Source organism: Glycine max, chromosome 19, assembly GCF_000004515.6.
Source record: "Glycine max cultivar Williams 82 chromosome 19, Glycine_max_v4.0, whole genome shotgun sequence".
NCBI lineage: Eukaryota > Viridiplantae > Streptophyta > Magnoliopsida > Fabales > Fabaceae > Glycine > Glycine max.
The window spans coordinates 46,689,459-46,708,069 of NC_038255.2; the positions used below are offsets into that span (position 1 = coordinate 46,689,459).

At 31.9% G+C, this 18,611-nt stretch overlaps 2 protein-coding genes and 1 pseudogene across 2 annotated transcripts; 1 reads left to right on the plus strand and 2 right to left on the minus strand.

Moving 5' to 3' along the window:
- Window positions 1-428: 428 nt before the first annotated feature.
- On the plus strand, window positions 429-1,517 carry LOC100801858 (zerumbone synthase-like; annotated as a pseudogene).
- Window positions 1,518-3,507: 1,990 nt separating this feature from the next.
- LOC100527606 (uncharacterized) lies at window positions 3,508-4,612 on the minus strand. Its single transcript, NM_001251677.2, has 2 exons — window positions 4,377-4,612; window positions 3,508-4,018 (listed from the first exon to the last, which is right to left on the minus strand). Exons 1-2 carry the CDS (start codon window positions 4,605-4,607, stop codon window positions 3,746-3,748), a joined length of 504 nt encoding a protein of 167 aa, NP_001238606.2. The 5' UTR covers window positions 4,608-4,612; the 3' UTR covers window positions 3,508-3,745.
- A 905-nt stretch (window positions 4,613-5,517) lies between these two features.
- LOC100802387 (auxin response factor 2) lies at window positions 5,518-16,934 on the minus strand. The gene is made up of 15 exons (XM_006604634.4): window positions 16,576-16,934; window positions 16,305-16,474; window positions 15,882-15,994; window positions 10,382-10,483; window positions 10,230-10,286; window positions 9,772-9,927; window positions 9,606-9,690; window positions 9,142-9,232; window positions 8,637-8,807; window positions 8,378-8,494; window positions 8,137-8,212; window positions 7,858-8,035; window positions 7,158-7,693; window positions 6,352-6,542; window positions 5,518-5,845 (listed from the first exon to the last, which is right to left on the minus strand). Exons 2-15 carry the CDS (start codon window positions 16,366-16,368, stop codon window positions 5,749-5,751), a joined length of 2,034 nt encoding a protein of 677 aa, XP_006604697.1. The 5' UTR covers window positions 16,369-16,474; window positions 16,576-16,934; the 3' UTR covers window positions 5,518-5,748.
- Window positions 16,935-18,611: the final 1,677 nt, after the last annotated feature.

Consider the following 18,611-nt stretch of genomic DNA (forward strand, 5'->3'; position numbering starts at 1 on the left):
ATAGTGTTTTCACTCCAGTCCTTTCATTTTCACTGTTACCACTCTCATTGTTACAGAACTGAAGGCTTCTGGTGTGTACCTGATGGATTAATTTAATAAATGCATAGCAGCCTTATACGAAGATACTCACTTCTTTAGCACACAGTCTCCTGGCCATTTTGACTTGTAATTGAGACCTTGCATTTTAGTTGATATAGTTCCTTTCATAATATGAAATGGATTAGCTGCTTTACTATTTCCTTGCATCTGATAATCATGCTTTGTAGTGTATGTGCTTGGAGAGGACTATAGAGATGAACAATGAATATAGTTCCATACTGATATACCAGACTTTGATGGCACATTTAAGACTCTACAACCTTTTAGTCCTGAATTTCTGATTCCACCAATTATTAGATACATATCACATGACGCTCTGCATAATATAAATGTTATCAAAAGGCTCTCTGTATACTTTGTGGCTTTAATTCACATTTGCTGTTGGAATAATTCTAAATCCTCCTACAAAATCTTCCTACTAATCCTCTTACTAGACTCCATTTAATACGTTCTTCATAAAGTATTAGAAAGATTTGTAAGATGATATAACATTACTCTTTAATGTGATGGTTCAGGAAGCTACAAGACAAGGTTGCACCGATCACAGGCGCAGCCAGTGGAATAGGAAATAGGAAAGGCTACAGCTACAAAATTCATCAACAATGGGGCCAAGGTTATTATTGCTGATATTGATCAACAGCTTGGCTAAGAGACTGCAAAAGAACTAGAACCTAATGCTACTTTCATAACATGTGATGTCACTCAAGAGTCAGACATTTCCAATGCTGTTGATTTTGCCATTTCTAAATACAAACAACTTGATATCATGTACAACAATGCAGGAATAGCCTGCAGAAGTCCTCTAAGCATTGTTGACTTGGACCTGGAACTGTTTGACAAAGTCATGGACATAAATGTTCGTGGCATTGTGGCAGGCGTCAAGCATTCAGCATGTGTAATGATCCCACGTGGAAGTGAGTCCATTCTCTGCACAGCAAGTGTCACAGGTGTAATGGGAGGGGTGGCACAGCACCCTTACAATATCCAAGTTTGCAGTTATAGGCATTGTTAAATCTCTGGCTTCGGGACTATGCAGACACAGAATCCGAGTCAATTGCATATCACCATTTGCCATCCCCACTCCTTTTTTCATGGGAGAAATGAGTCAGATATATCCTCATGTTGATGCTCAGTGACATGTGGACATTGTTCACAATGCTGGTGTCCTAAAGGGTGTGAATTGTGAACCGAATGATATTGCTAATACTGCACTTTTCCTTGCGTCTGATGATGCCAAGTATGTTAGTGGACACAACTTGGTTGTGGATGGAGGTTTCACATCTTTTAAGAATTTGGAATTTCCTGCACCAGATCAAGTGCAGTAGGAGGTTGTACGAATTATATTTTGATAAAGGTAACAATGATGAAAAACACCTTCAATTTCAAATTTTAAATAATTCAATGAGTGAGTTAATTCAATTTTTTTACTCTTCTTGTTGGAGAACTATAAAGCCCTACATGGGACAAACAAAAGTATATATAAGCATGGAGGAATTCAAATATGGGGTTTGAGTATTGACCCCCAAATGATATCAGTTTCGCAGCCGACCAAAATGTTCGGACACCCATGCAAGTGTCGAGAGCCAGCTCAAATGCTTGAAGGCACCCTAAACAAGCATGATGACATAAGGAATATGTATTTTACTGTTCTATACTTTTATTCAAAAGAAATGAGAGAAAGAGAACCATTGTAATGGGACTTTCTGTTGAATTTGGTCCCATTCCAACAGAAGATGCATTTGCAAGGATCACTCTGCTTTTTTGAGAGAATCTATCCTGACAACCATATGACAGATCTTTCTCTGAGATCGCATGTGATAGAGCTTTTAATCTTTTGTTCTTTCTATTGAACAAAATGTCCTGAATACACATATGAGAATTTGTCTTGGATGGCTGGACCATAGTCATTCCATGTCCTTCATTTCCTTATGATATAAGAATAATATCTATCATGTTTACCTTCAGATTTTAAGCATATAAAAAGATGCTTTAGTTATAGTCAACTTTAAAAAGTTGATAAAGGCTTTGATTCTCAGAGTACACCTTATTGCTCTCCTTTTGCTGATGTGATTGAAGCTTACAAATGTATTATAACCAATCAGCTTTCTATTAACAGGCCTCTTTATGATGGCATTTACAGCACCAATGGACTACTTGACAAAGGGAATCACTAAGTAGAAGGTACTTAAACTAGCATAACTTAAATCAGCATGAAATCTGTCAAATGATTGAAACTAAAGAACATTGTACAAATCCAGGTCAATTCCATCTATACCACAAATACATTCACTTGAGTTTGTATGAAAAACATGCAAAAAATTTTGTTCCTTTACTTAGAAATTATATAGTTCCCATGTGGTCATGTTTTTAGGAGTTTTATCATTGCTCATGGAAAAACGTGTACAAAGTCCAGGTGAACGAAGAAGGAAAGTGACAAGAACCTTGGAAGAACCACACCACAAAAGCTGGTTCTTGTAGTTATACTTCCAATGTGAGACTAAGTCTCATATCTTACAATTGGATCCTAACATCCTACCATGCTTTGCAGTCGCAGCACCCACACAAGCTGGTTATGCACTAACCATTTGACTAGTGCCGAGTGAACACTGCAATGTTGGCTTGCACCACTCGTTTGCAGTTGAGAGACATGGTGAAAGATTCTTGATACTAATTGATAAGAACATTTAGGAAAACCACACTACAAAAGCTAGCTGTTGTAATTGGAGAGGCCATACAAATCCCATGCTAGAATTTCATACTTCCACGGGGGACTCAAGTGTAGCTTGCGATTGCAACCTAACAGAAAGTGATGAATTCTACTCCACTGATAGGGACGTGCGCTACTTACCCGTTCTAGGTCTCTAGGATGCTAGAGAAAATGACTAGGATCAGTTTTTGTTTCTATGCAATGCAGTCTGACTCAAGAATTTCTGAAGAACCCATTAATTATACCAATAAAAAATAGTGATGGAGGCATGGTGACAATAAAAAAAATTGATCCCAAATTGCCGGTTAAATAGCTCCAGAAGGAACCCTGTATACTGATTGCCTAGAGTAGCACCAATGTCTCTACAAATCAATCCATCACTTTCTTCTTCGGGACTAACCTACCATAATAGAATATGTGGACAAAGATTCCAAAGCAAAGTTAGATGTGTTATTCAGTTACTACTCAAACACGATTCTTGCCTATTTGTCTTACAGACTTCATTCATTCATAAGAAAGTACCACTCAATGTATGAATTTCTTGCATTTTTTTCCTTCAAAATTATTTGAGAGAACAATTTTGGTTCATTTGTTGAATGCTAGTTCTTGAATGGACTCGAGAGAGTTTGAAGGTTGAGCATTAGTGACATAATAATAACTTCAACAGATTCCACGAAATTACGGAAAAGAAACCCTAACTCCATGCATACCAACTTAATTAAATTCAGAGTATAACATGAACACATTGCTTTATGAGATTCATTCCATTTTCAGGAAGCTGAGAAATGGACACCAAAGTACTCAAACATTAAAAAAAAAAAAAAAAAAACCATAGAATGGCCTACAATACAATATTCCGGGGATTAAAGCTAAGAAGAAGTCAAGTGTGAAACAAGATTGTGTACTATAACCAAAACAAACAAATTAGAGCAATCAAATTCAAATTGACTGGCAGAGCTGTTCTATCCGTTGAGCAATGAGGTCAATAGCAGCATTTGCTGATGAGAATGCCCCATGGAAACTCTCTTTATAATTAATAGACTCCAATTCACGGGCCATCTTCAACAGAATCTCACCCAAGTCTGTTTGCTTCTGTAGCAGAGAATTGTAGAATGAGTTGGCAGCAACTCTGCTTATTTCCACATTGGTTTCTTCAGGACAGTACTCATCATCCAACCATTTATGTAAAGTAACCCTAAGCCACTCTGATTCCTGTTAAGTCAAAAAACACATGCAAGTAATTCTCCTCAACCGCTTATACTCTAAAATTGCCAATAATTAGTGTATATTTGGGTAAGTGATGATAAAATTGATTTTGAATAAAATTAATTTTGGTTAGAATTGATTTTGAAGTAAAATTCAGTATAATTTTTTTTTATCTAATTCAGAAGCTACTTAAAATTGCTTTAGTTTAGAATCAATTTTCGATCAGAATCAATTTTGGTCTCTTTTCAAAAGGAAAAACAAACATGTGAAAAACTATACAAAAATCAATTCTGCCACGTCAAACAAACACATATACTTAAAAATTAATACCAATTTGGGATTAAAGGCAACAAAAAAGTAGTACCTGGAAGGCGATGGTTGGGTCTAACCAATTGTCAGGGACCCTAAGGTCTTCAACTTGGTCATCGGATTCTGGGAATGGTTGAGAATGGGACCTGACCCGTGTACCATTATGACGTAGAATTAGAGAAGAGGAGGAAGAAGGAGCAGAAGCATGTTGGTGAGTCAGAGATACGGTAACGGAGGAGGGTGGTGCGAATGCGACTGTGCGAGTGGCCCGGGGAGACACAATCATGTGCTGACCCAGATTTAGTTTCAAGGTTGTCATCATATTCATGGGATATTGTCGTCTCCTCTCCTTTTCTCTACATACAAAAATAAAATAAAAATCACAACTACCAATACGGACCATCCATTAAGAAACTTTTAACCTTTTGGATGAGGTCTTGCCCCCACATGGCGCAAGGGTAGTTTGAAGTTTAAAATCTTTAAAACCCAACAAGAGCCTTTTTTTTTTTTTTATCTTTACTAAACAGTTTTAGAAAATTCGTTTGATTAGTGAATAATTAAAATATTCTCTGCACCTCGCCAACAACTATGCTTAAGTTGACACGTGAGAAAAATATACATGTATAAGCATGCTCTCTGGTCCCGACAATATCTTAGAAAAGAGATCCTAAACCAGGTGCAGCCATTAGTGCAGGGGTCACAGTGGCCTGCAAGATTGAGTTGTGGGAGTAGCTTCCTGCCCCTCTTGCAATAGAAACCAAGGAACTATACAAAACATCTTTTGAGTAGTTTTTGTTTTTTCTTCTTAAAATATTTGTTTTGAAAATAATTTTCAAAAGTTGATAGATTTTGGATTAGAAAATAACTGATAAGTAGCATAAATTTGGAAGCTTTTTGGCATTAACGTTACCTGACTAAAAACTTGGTTCGATTTTTTTGTGTGTGTGTGTAGGAATCAAAGATATAAATACGAAGCGGTTTTCAACACTCAACCACCTGAGACAAACTCCTTGGTAACTATAGCAACCAAACCAGAGATTCTGAAAATTCCGGCTGATAAAACCAAGCAACCAAACCAGAGAGCAATAAGAATGATACAAGATTTTAAACGCAACGCCCGTTCATGAGGACGGAATGGCCATGCATTAATTATTGTCAATTATTTATTTCACAATCATGAGTACTTTCCACAAGTATCATGAAAAACAGATTCTTAAAACAACAACAAAAAAAACAGTTTTGGTTTTTTCACCCTGTAAATTTAACTATGATTGCTATATTTCTATAAAGCCATCACTGCAGAAACTTATGATATTGCGGATCTCCGAGATTGTCAGGAAAAGAGAAATGTATTGGAACCAGAAACAACACGGTACTGCAAGCTGTGCATGCATGCACTGGAGGAGAAAGGGAGAAAAGGAAGGTAACTAAAGGCTTGATGGATTTGCTGAGGAGCTTGGCTTGATATTGTTAGTACCTTCCTTTGGACATATGATCATCTTTTGCACCACACCCTGGAAATCCCTGCATAGTTTGATGGTACAATACTAAAAGTTAGCAAAAAAAACAAAAACAAAAAAGAGTGTAATTTAGCAGAGCAAAGACAACTTCATGTATGTGAGAAAAATAAAGATTAACCATTAAATTATATCATGAATAGTAAAAATTAAAAAACATGCGACCTTTTATAAATGATCATGACCTAAAAGAAAAAAATCCCGACCATGTATTTATGACTGTACACTCAAATTTGCTCCTCTCATATAAAAATGACTTCTCACTACATAAATTTCCTTATTTGTTGACAGTAAATATTCAAAACCATTTATGTGTAAAAAGAAAAAAGGGAAACAGTTGACTTTTTTGGGGGGTTACAAAAAGAAAGCAAATTTTAATAAGGAAATGCAGAGTTTACAAATATCATGCTTGTTATTTATAACAAATAGAAACACCTACAGCAAAGAAGTATAAAAAATTCAATTATATAATCTTGCTTTCATATGATACTGTTAGTTTCACCACTACTTAACTGCCATGGATAATCTCCTAATTGCATCATGTCTCCATCATCATCCATGCATGTGACATGCCATCCACTGCTTTCATTGATTAAACTTCCTCGAAACTCAAACATGGAGTCGAGTTCAGCAATGAGTTCGGTATATCCATGAAAGCGTGCAAGGTCGACTGCTCTTCCAAGAGCAGTTCCCAACTTAAGCACCTGAAATAGTTAGTTGTCTTGTCAGATGTCTCTGAATACGAAAAGATAAAAATGTTTCAGCTACTTACTATAGTGTTTGAGTAATGTTATATCCCCCTGTAAATCTTCTTACTACTACTGCTTTATAGAAATAGTATTAAATAAAAAAGTAAATGCATTTAATGTCTTAAAAATACAAGACACTCAACAAAGGAATTAGCAAGATTAATAGGAAGATTTAGAATTATTCATAGATCACAATGTATCCCGAGGGTGAAAATCCTGACCTATTACCAAAACGCTTGGACAGTCAAGCAATAAGGATCTAGCATGCCTACATCTTGGTACCCTTTCTATCCAACTGAAAAAATCTGGATCCTCTCTAGATGGCTACCAAGTGAAAAAATCTGCTGAGTTACACAAATCCTTTCCCAAGCACCCAAAAAAAAGGTTGATCAACAATTTTATTCCCTAATTAGGCTGACCTACTAGCACTAGCATCCTTCTATCTATCCTACCTGCCTATATTTTAGTTAGGAGCACTGAAACAATAAATATTACATAACAATGAGAAACTTCCTACAAATCTCAAGAAAACCAAGTCAATCCAACAATAAATATTACACTGCTACGTACCTTTGTGCAGCTCCGATTATTAACACGGTGACACTTCTTACATGTTTTCCCTGGGGCAACACGCATTGGAGGATTAGAAAGGAGACTCGAAGTCTTGTTGAAAGCAGCAGATTGCAATGAAGGGAGCTCCGAGGAGCGGTCAATTAAGCTAACTCCAAAAAGCTTGAATGTACTGCAACTGCCAGGCTGCCCAAAAGGAACATCATTTTCATTTCTAGATTCAGTTGAAGGCCATCCCAGAGATTCAGAACCAATGGAGCTTAGATTTGAGCTTGTAATTGACAGGTCTTCATGTGTAAGTGACATTGATCTGCTAAGAGATTTATGAAGAGGACCTTGCATGGGAAAGGGAAGCTGATTCGGATTCTCCTTCCCAAACCGCGAGCCACGGATTGGGACCTTCGAGGGGTGGATAACATCAGTTGGTGGTGCTCTTTGTAAAGGCTGTGCAGAATGTATGCCGCTGTAATCTTGACCTTGCAAGTCTCTATCTTCTCTCCGAGTCTGAGATGAAGGCCCAGCTGAATTCTGACCATCTGATAGCAAGAGAATTCAAATAGTCCACAATGCTTAAAGAAAGATCACATGTAATTCTTATTTCTAAACATGAAAAGTTATAACATAACATCTTTTAGCTTCCTCAAATCAAGAGAATTTTACAGGTGACTCAAATTAGAGAGATGAATGTATAAGCCCGGACCATGCATGCCAAAGCTACTTATTCCAGGCAAAGAGCGCTGGTTAAGTGCAAGTGCTTTTTTTGTTGTGGGGAGAGCAGGAACTTGCTTCTTCTCCTTGGCAGATTCCAAGGGCTCAATCCACCAAGGACAAACCCTTTCAGGATTCATTTTGTCATCTAGTACGGCATCCCATTGCACCTAAGAAGAGACATATATTTAATTGAATCAAGCAAAATAAAACAGAAAGGTATTATAACTTCAAGGAACTAAATCTAAAGACTTGAAAAGAATATGATTACCTTGAGACATCTCCATTCAGAACCAGGCCACCTAATCTTGTCGATATCTTCATGACCAATTATCGTACCTGCATGTCTGGTTACTCAAACAAAAAGGAAATAGACCTGGTTACAAAAGGTTTCCTTGTAGATGCTATAACTACCATTAAAAGCTTCTGTAAGTTTTTTTTCTTCTTTTTCTTGGGGATAGATGCATTTCCAAATAAACCATGCATGACTTGCAAAACTTTGACATCATTACCTTCTTAAAGATTCTTCAACTTCATGCTGCATTTGTACCCTCATTCCAATTGGATAGTCTGGTACAGTTGACTTCAGATAGGTTCGCAAAGGAACAATAAATTCAAAGGGATTTGTCCTGCAAAAGATACGTGTAATAGAAAGCTCATTCCAATTAAAACGTATGCCCAAAGGGCATATATATACATCTACAAATACAATGCAAGAGAAGTAGATATGTCCTTTAGAATTTTCAATCTGACAAATCCTGAAGAACTCACCATGGGTGGTAATAGACAATAAACATGGTTCCTGAGCTAACAGCGTGGGAAGCACTAGCCAAAATTCCAAGTTGCATGCTATGACCCGATATCAGAGATGAAGATTGCGATACATTGCTGAGATGTTCCGTTGCCCGACGAATCCCAACACGAATTTCTCCAGATTCCGCTCTGCAATGACATAAGTACTGTCCTGGTTACTTACACTTCCATTTTGAATAGATTCATTTAATAAACCAAATCATTTAGAATATTACAAAGCTCCTCTTATGACATTTTTTAAATAACCGCCAAAAGCACAAGCCACTAATATATTCTCTACTATTCCTTCAAAATCTATAATCTACCTAGTGGAAATTGAAAACTATACTGGCAATGATTAACTTCTCTTGATGCAAGACAAGAAAAGAAAATAACTCGTGATTCTAACTAGAGTTCCTATGGAATAGCAATAAACAAAAATTGTGGGGAGGCGGGAAAACGGAGACATGGAAACAGAAAGTACCTAACGAAAATGCATGAATCTCCAGCAACAAGTTTCTTTGCATTCACGAATGTGCTCCAACCGCTAGTAAGCAAGTGTCGTTTCGGCTTACCTGCATTTCATTTCAAAAAATATCTAACTCAGAAACCAAATATGGAGCCAAACAAGCATTTCTTGCAAGAAAAATATGTCCACGTGTTCCAGAACTTATGATCATAAAATTTCATCACTGATTTAAAAAAAAAAAGGAGGTAAAATAGTAAACACGTTTCTGACTCTTCTAATTTAAAAAAAAAAAAAAAAAATCAATTCTAACATGCATTTTCAATTATTTAGTTTCGAAATGAAATATCACGGACTAATGTCATAATCAGAAGGATCCTAGAATTATTCAACTTAGCATTAACATTTGTGTCTCTACATTCAGTATATTGTTGCAACTGAATCAGAAATTTTTGACAAAAAAGAAAATAATCTAAACTTACCACGATATATGTGTCGAAAATGCCACTCAAACCCATTCAAGTCCTTTGCAACAATTTCCTGCGCTGGTGTTTGTTGAGTCATGTCCTGTAATATCAATGACCAGAAATAAGCCAAATTCTTAAAAAGGAAATAAAAAAAAAGACGACAAATGATAAGTATTCCAACCAGCGGAGGGAAGCATTCATCAGCATGTTTCTTCGGAACAGAGAATCCACCATGTGTACTTGTGTCTGATGGAGTGAGTATCTTACTAAAAGTATAGGTTGTAGTTATGGAAGGTATCTGATCATTCTCTTCCACCTCCAAACGAAGGTTATCTTGCTGCAAAGATCCAAAACAATAATCAGTTCTATTAAGACATTATCCATATTTGCATGCCGTACAAGGTAAATTGTTATTTCATTCTTCAACATTAAACTCTATAGCATACTAATTTAAAATTATTATTATTATAATCACTTTAAAAATCATATTATCCATTATTTGTGATTGGACAACACTATAAAAGTATTTTACACTGAAGGTCATTAAACTCTATAATAATAAAATAATAGTTGCACTTTTAAAGAAGAAATAATGGAAGAAGATGAAGGTAGATGATATTAGAAGATAAAGTGGCCAACCTTGAGCGCCGGAACTAATGTAACTTGAGCATAAACCTCGTCTGAGAAGGCTTCGGCCTGCAGAAACCACATAAGAACATTATTTCCAACATGCATTAAACACTTGATGTTAATAACGATATTAACCAGAGTAGCTAGAAAGATGACAGTACCTTTAATTCAATATGCATAATCTTGCATAAGATCTTAGAAGGCAAATCATACACAGGAATTTCCATGTGACCATCTTGCTGATGCTGAGTATATGCAGCAACCTATTCCACATCCCAATCATTCGATCATGAAAATGGTAATGATAAGAAAATATGGTTTTTGTATACAAATACATGTTCCATCTAGCACAACTTAGGATCCGGTAATAATTTTGGGGAAACAATAGAAGATCACTTTTAATGTAAAAGTTCACATAAAACGATGCCAAGTAAACACAATATTTTAGAATAAACAGATTAGTGAGCATAAGAATTTGAAAGAAGTTGTCAATGAGGGACAGCGCACTTTTAGATAACCAGTTTAATGAAGCATTTATTTAATAAAATTTAATTATATGAGAGTTTATTGATAAGCTTAATCGTAAAATTGATTGAAATAAGATAAAAAGAAAGATTTATAGAAATAGAACAAGTCCAATAAACTTCATAGAAAATCTTCCAAATGCTTCCTGATTAAAACGATCCTAATCCTTGAAATAAATTGAGCTGTAATTAAGTCTCTTTGAAAAGTTGCTTTAATTACCACTACCCCTAACCAGCCTTAATTGCAGCTTCTTTAAGAACTGCCCTAGCTAATGGTGTATTTAGTCTCACGATGATTTAAGTAGAGATTATAAAATTTGGACAATCTTCACAAGTTAGTTTGTGGAGTTGAGATAAGTCCTAATTCTAAAATCTAGTATGATATCAAAATATAATTGAAATGCTTGAGTACCTTTTAAATTCTAAGCAGTCCAACACATAGGTTTCAAAAAGATTAAGAAGAAAAAAATACTTCTTCAACCACACATGAGTTATCTAAGTAAAAAGATATAGCCGTCAGGACTCAGGAGCAAAATGAGACAGAAATCAAAGGAATTTTTTTTTCCGATGTAAGAGATCAAAGGAATTTGAGAGAAGGTGCATCTCTCAAACAAAATGAGAAAATAGAAAGTGGACGAGAGAAAAGAAAAAAAGTAAACGTTACGAATTTAGGAAACACACATGTCTCGTAAGGTTGTTAAATAACATTACAATATTATTTTAATTTCTTTTATTAGTAAATAAAAATATTTTGAAAAATAAATTAATTTTATGAAAAATATTAATGTTATTTATTTCTTTAATCGTTCCAACTGAAATGATTGAGTATTTTTAAATTTAAAAAAAAAACAAAAATCATATGTTTCCGAAAAAGGAAAACAAAGATAAATTAAGAATTGTAGTCACGCCAGAATAACCCAAGAATAGAACCATAGTGTCGGATTTTAAGAAGATTTTTGTTTTTATTTATTATTTGTTTTCAAAATTCAACATTACATTAATTAGTCTTTTATCAATTATATTTTTATTTGTCTCTATTTACACGTATATATTTGTTGTGAAGAAGAAATAAAAAGGAGTAAAATAGAAAACCTCATACCAGTAACTATTTTATTATAACCAACAAAATTTATTATAATTCTTGATCTTTACATAGAAACCTTTGAAATATAAATAAAAAGGATAAAAAGGAACAGAAGTAAAATGATAGTACTTGAGTATTTCTCAAATTCCAAAAATCCAACCGAATAGGTTTAAAAAAATAAAAGAGAAAGAACTCAAAGACACTGGAGTGATCTAAATAATATAGTCATAATGGTCAGGGACCCAAAGAAAAGGAAAGATAACAAGAGCATTTGAGTAAGATGAACAGTCAAATAGAGGTGAGAAAACAAAAAATGGGAGAAAAGAAAACCCCAAATCTAACAAATTTAGAGTCAGACTTGTCGATCTCGTAAAAAAAAAAGGTTAGCCAAATAATGTTATAATGTTATTTTAACAACCCTTTTAATAGTTAAATTAAATAGTAAATATTTTGAAATCTACTAAATATGAACGTTATTTATACTTGAATCGTATCATTTGAAATGCTTGAGTGTACTATGGTTCATTTGGTAGGAAAGAAAAAAAAATGAGAGGAAAGAAAAGTTTAATATTTGAATTACAAAGAAAATAAAAGGAAGAAAAATAAGAAAGAAAAGAAAAGTTTAAAATTTGAGTTAGAAAAAAAATTAAACTTTTGTTTTTATGAGTCAATTATTCTGTATTTTTCCCCAACCAATAAAAAATGCTTGTTTGTTTCTTTTCCTATTTATTTTATTTCTTTCCATTTTGTCTTTTACTAAACATAGGATTAATTCCAAAAAAAATCAAATTGACAGGTGTCAAAATAATAAACGAACGAGGAAGAATTTTAGCCACGCTAGTGTGATCTAGCTTTAGTATAGAGCTGTAGTGATCGAGTAAAAAAAAAATGCATGGCATTCGAAAAAACATTAGGATTTAGGATTTAGGTTTTTGAGTAGAGAAAGAAAATCATAAATCTTGCATTACTCAAATAGCATTTTACAATATATTTTTTATATGTAAATAGAAGCTTTGATGAAAGCCAAGCCTCGATGCATTATTATTTCAATAGCCCATTTAATAGTCAAGTTAATAAAAAATTATAAAAATCCATTAAAATATTAATGTTATTTATTTTAATCGTATCAATTAAAATGTAATATTGTTATTATTTTAGTAGCCCTTTTGATAGTTAAGTTAAATAAAAATTATTTTAAAAATCTATTTAAGATTAATGTCATCTATTTTTTATAGTATCAGTTGAAATTACATCGCGGTAAAATAATATGAGAAAATCTTAATGGGCGAGGAAAAAAATTGTAAATCTTACACCAATCAACTAGTGTAGCAATATAATTTTAATAACCCTTCTAATAGTCAAGCTAAGTAAAATATATATTAAAAATCCTTTAAATATTGATGTTATGTATTTTTATCGTATCAATTGAAATAACGTTACAATGAAACAAAGATGAAAAAACATTAATGAAAGCGAGAAAGAGAAAACCGTAAATCTTACATTAGTCAAATAACATTAGAATATTATTTAATAAACTTTTAATAGTTAAGTTAAATTAAAAATTTTCATTAAATATTAATGTTATTTATTTTTAATCGTATCAATTAAAATGATGTCATGGTAAAACAATGTGAAAAAATCTTAACAGGAAAGAGAGAAAATCATAAATGTTATCTTAGTCAAATGGCATTACAATATTATTTTAATAATCCTTTTAACAGTTAAATAAAATATATTCTAAAAATCAATTAAATATTACTGTTATATATTCTTAACAGTATCAATTCAAATAATGACCCGATAAAATAAAGACGAGACAATCTTAAAAAAAGATAGAGAAAAAACTGTAAATCTTACATTAGTCAAATAACATTACCATATTATTGAATAACCTTTTAATAGTTAATTGAAAATTTATTAAATATTAACATCATTTGTTTTTAACTGCGTCAACTCAAACGATGTCCCGATCAAATCAAGACGAGAAAACCTTAATGCAAGAGAAATAAAAACCCATAAATCTTACATTAGTGGCATAACATTACAATACTATTTAATAACCCTTTTAATAGTTAAATAAAAAATATTTTAAAAAACCATTAAATATTAACATTGATTTTATCAATTCAAGTGGCATCCCGATCAAACAAAGATGAGAAATCCTCAATGAAAAAGAAAAAGAGAAAAAAAATAAATCTTACATTAATCACATAGCATTGCAATATTATTTAATAACTCTTTTAATAGTTAAATAAAAAATATTTTAAAAATCCATTAAATATTAATGACATTTGTTTTTAACCTTATCAATTCAATCGATGTCCAAGTCAAATAAAGATGATAAAATCTTGATGAAAAAGAAAAAAAATTTGGTAAAGATAGTGTTACAATATAATTTAATAACCCTTTTAATAATAAATAAAAAAATCATTAAATATTAACATCATTTATTTTTAACCGTATCAAATTCAAATGAAATTCTTATAAAAAAATATGAAATGAGGAAATCTCAGAGAAAGAGAGAAAAGAAAATGAAATCTTACATTAGTCAAATAGCATTACAATATTATTAAATAACCCTTTTAATAGTTAAATAAAAATATTTACAAATTTATTAAATGATTCAAATGGTGTTCTATTCAAACAGAGATGAGATAATCTTAATGAAAGAGAGAAAAAAAAATCATAAAATCTTACATTAAACATATAGCATGACAATATTATTTAATAATCATTTTAGTAGTTAAATGAACAAATATTTTAAAAACCCTCAAATATTAACATCATTTGTTTTTAACCCTATCAACTCAAATGACGTCACAATAAAACAAAAATGAGAAAATATAAATGAAAGAGAGAAAAAAAAATATAAATCTTACATTAGTCGAATAACATTACAAAATTATTTAATAACCCTTTTAATAATTAAATTAAAATTATTTTTAAAAACCATCAAATATTAACGTCATTTATTTTTAATCGTATAAATTAAAATGGTGTCTAGATCAAATAAAGATGATAAAATCTTAATAAAAAGAGAGAAAAAATCATAAAGTTTACATTAGCCGAAGGGGCGTTACAATGTTATTTTATTGATCCTTTTAATAGTTATATAAAAAAATATTTTAAAAACTCGTCAAATATTAATGTTATTAATTTGTTTTTAATCATATCAATTGAAATGACCACGATAAAATAAAAATGAAAAAAAATCTTAATAACGAAAGAGAAAATAATAAATTTTACATAAGTTAAAAAAATATTTTAAAATCCATTAAATATTAATGTTATTTATTTTTAATCGCGTCAATTGAAATTGAAATGCTTGAGTATTTTTAAAATTTTTAAAAAGTCCAACTCATAGATTAAAAAAACCTTTAGCCACAGTAGAGTAATTGATGCACATATTTTATTCACTTTATTTTAAGAAAATAATTACTTATTTTTATCAGTTCTTTTTAGAAAACTTTTGAAAAAACGAGCAACTATTTTTTAGTAAGAAATTGTAATGAAACACACACTGAGTATAAAGTTATAGTTGTCTACAACAGATAGTGACAGAAAGTATGTTTGGAAATCCATTTGTAATGATGCATAGGTTATTTACCATTTCCAAAGCAAAAAATCAAGAAACAAAATGTTGCATCATGCACATATAAAACGTTCCTTTGCATATTTTTAATTGATAATCAAACACACACAAACAGCACAAACAGAACAAGAGCATATACCATAAGCGATTCCCTAGAAAATCGAAATTGGGTTAGAGAAATAAGAAAACCGTAAATCTTATAAATTTAAGAGATACATTTAGTTTTGTAAACTAAGTTTTTATAGTATTATTTTGATAAATGATAATCCAAAACATTAATAATAATTCAGCATGATAGAAAATTAAATGCAGTAATTAATACATGCATGACAACCTTGGAAATTACCATCTTCGTTCTACATTCGACATAAGAGATCCACACAAACAAATAAAATAGAAGAATTCAGAACAAGATTAAAAGAACAAGTAGTAAATTAAGTAAAAGAGAAAGAAGATTGAACCTGCTCCAAGTGACCTTGAGGGAAGTAGAGAACCGTCTCTTCTTCGCGAGGAACATAAACGAATGACCCAGCACATGCACGCCACAGTTCAGTGTACAAACTATCTTTCACACCTGTAAAACCATAACAAAAATAATAATAATAATAATGAAGAATTAACTAACAAAAAGAAAACCCGATCCATGAACAAAGAGTATAAATTGACGAGATCCCAGATGAAAATCAAGGACCGATTAATTAATCATCTACTAAACCACTTAAACAATAATAGTTATTGACTTTCACCCACAGATTGTACAAAATATTTGTCCTGTTAAATCCAGCACCATAGAATTAATAAAAAGAAAGGTATCACTATTCTATTGAAGTAATGCCAGAGAAACAGATAATGATTCCAAATTGATAGAAAGCTATGGAAGTTACCTTTCTTGGAGGGAAGGAGGCCTTGTTGTGTGTTTGGAGAGTCCATGTCTCTCCTCTTTCTCATACAAGGAAGGCGGAGAAAACAAAAACAAATTAACGGAGAAAGAGAGAAGGAAGTGGAGCACCAAATAAGGACAAGTGAGATTTAAGGAGAGCGAGCGAGGCGTGTCCTGTTCCAAACAGAAAAATAATAATAAATTAAATGAACGTTTCACACAATTTCGTTCAAGTTTGCTTCACACTATGGTGGTTTCTCTCTCTAAACAAGTACCCTCCATTGCCATGCCCCAACTCAAGGGGCAGTAGTGGCGGAGAACGTGGCGTGTTGAGGTGCAAGGTAGGAACTAGAAGTAGAAAGACAAAAATTAGCAAGAGTATCTTTTTAGGGTGATTATGATTTAGGAAGGAAAAATAAATAAATATGGTTATTAAAGAGGTGTCCATTTCGTGGGGTGAGTGTTATGTTTAGGGGTTAGTATAGTACAGTACACCTGCAAAGCAAGACCCCTTTGCTTTTATTGTTCCTTCCATGAGTCGTTTTGCAGTTTCTCACAATATCCGTACATCATCACCACTTTTACACCCTCAACACACCTCTTGCTAACTTGCGCCGATACATTCGAGGTGTTTGATTGATTTTATCGCTCACTCCTACTTTGGCCTGCGTTCGTTGCTAACTTGTTCCACCGCCTTCCTTCGTCTCCTTTTCGGAGCGTGTAGTGTCACAGCGTAACCCTGACCGTTGATTTCAGTTAATTAATTTTGTTTTTAGATAAATTATTTGTTAATATTTAATTAAGATGAGAGAGAAATTAAAGATGGCGTAAGTTAGGGCATGCGAGTACTTTGCATGCAGAAGCAGCGTCAGTGATTGCAGAAAGCTTGTACGGCCACCCCATTCACACCGTTCAGGCTATTATGGCTTTCTCCTGCATCACTATTTCCTTTCTTTTCACTTTCGAAGCCTTCATTTAATTTCATTTTTTAGGTTGATTATCTTCATTTTCATTTTTTGTAATTCTACAGATTCAAATAATAATCGATTCATGCTACGTACTAAGAACTAAAATAATATTACCCCTTAATAATTTTCAAAATAAAATAATATTTTTAGCATTTTTAAATATATTTTTGGTTTTGTTTTTTTTTAATTTTGATTTTTATAAAATTTTTATTAATTTTAACTCTTATAAATATCAACTTATGCAAATTATAAATTAAAAAAATAAAATCTTAAACAAACTAAAATTTAAAAAAGTAAATTTATAAAGAATAAAAATTAATAAAATATCTTGCAAAAATCAACATTAAAGAACACAAACTTATAGCAATTAAAATTAGAAAAATAAACCTAGAGACAAAAAAAACTAACTACTACGAACATAATTAATCCTTTTAAAAAACAATAATAATTACCGCTATTTGTAATCTAATGTAGTATTAATCCTTTTAGTTTGAATACATATACGGATGCTAAGACTCTTTTTAATCTTGATGCCTAATCAACAACTCTTTAAAATATTATTCATACTTGTAAATTCACTATCTTGTGTCTTTAAATGATCACCATATACTACATTTAAAACAAGTATGTGTTTATTTTAAAATTTTTACTGGAAATAATTTTGATGATATTAAATTTAAACTATTTGAGTATAATTAAAATGTGAGTGTTAAATTAATCTTAGCCATATCTTGTATTAAAATATATGGTTTTTATTGGAATTTAGAAGAAATTGTTTTTTATCTTTACAACCAGTAGAGATTAAACATTTTTTTACCATGGAGCCATTGAGATTCAAAGCTATGATGTCATATATACTATTCAAATTTTCCTATTACTAGATTGACCCAGTGATTCTAGTATTAAACATTAATTATATGGATGAATTGCAAAATTTACAAAGTGATTTGTAGTTTTGCAACTTAAGAAACAATAAAGGTTTATTTGTCCAATGCATTTACAAAAGGACTCTTTCACTAATATGTCCTCTGTCTCTATCATAAATCTTACAAATTTAGAAATCACACATGTCTCATAAAAAAGGTTAGTCAAATAGCGTTATAATATTATTTTAACAGCCTTTTAATAGTCAAATTAAATATAAAATATTTTAAATTCTACTAAATATAAATATTAATGTTATTCATACTTTAATTGTATCAATTGAAATGCTTGAGTGATTTTTTAATTCCAAAAAAATTGAATTCATAGATTTCAAAATAATAAACAAGAGAGAGAGAAATATTTAGTCACACTTTGTTAGTATAGAATAATAAAAAGAAGAAAAAGAAATTAGGAGAAAA

Excerpts from the sequence above, each read along its gene's own strand:
- LOC100527606 (NM_001251677.2), bottom strand. The coding sequence starts at position 4,607 with ATGATTGTGTCTCCCCGGGCCACTCGCACAGTCGCATTCGCACCACCC. Across the intron at positions 4,019-4,376 it reads ACCCAACCATCGCCTTCCAG|GAATCAGAGTGGCTTAGGGT; the intron begins GTACTACTTTTT and ends TTGACTTAACAG.
- LOC100802387 (XM_006604634.4), bottom strand. The coding sequence starts at position 16,368 with ATGAGAAAGAGGAGAGACATGGACTCTCCAAACACACAACAAGGCCTC. Across the intron at positions 10,484-15,881 it reads CTCAAGGTCACTTGGAGCAG|GTTGCTGCATATACTCAGCA; the intron begins GTTCAATCTTCT and ends GATGTGGAATAG. Across the intron at positions 8,495-8,636 it reads ATTGTCTATTACCACCCATG|GACAAATCCCTTTGAATTTA; the intron begins GTGAGTTCTTCA and ends TATCTTTTGCAG.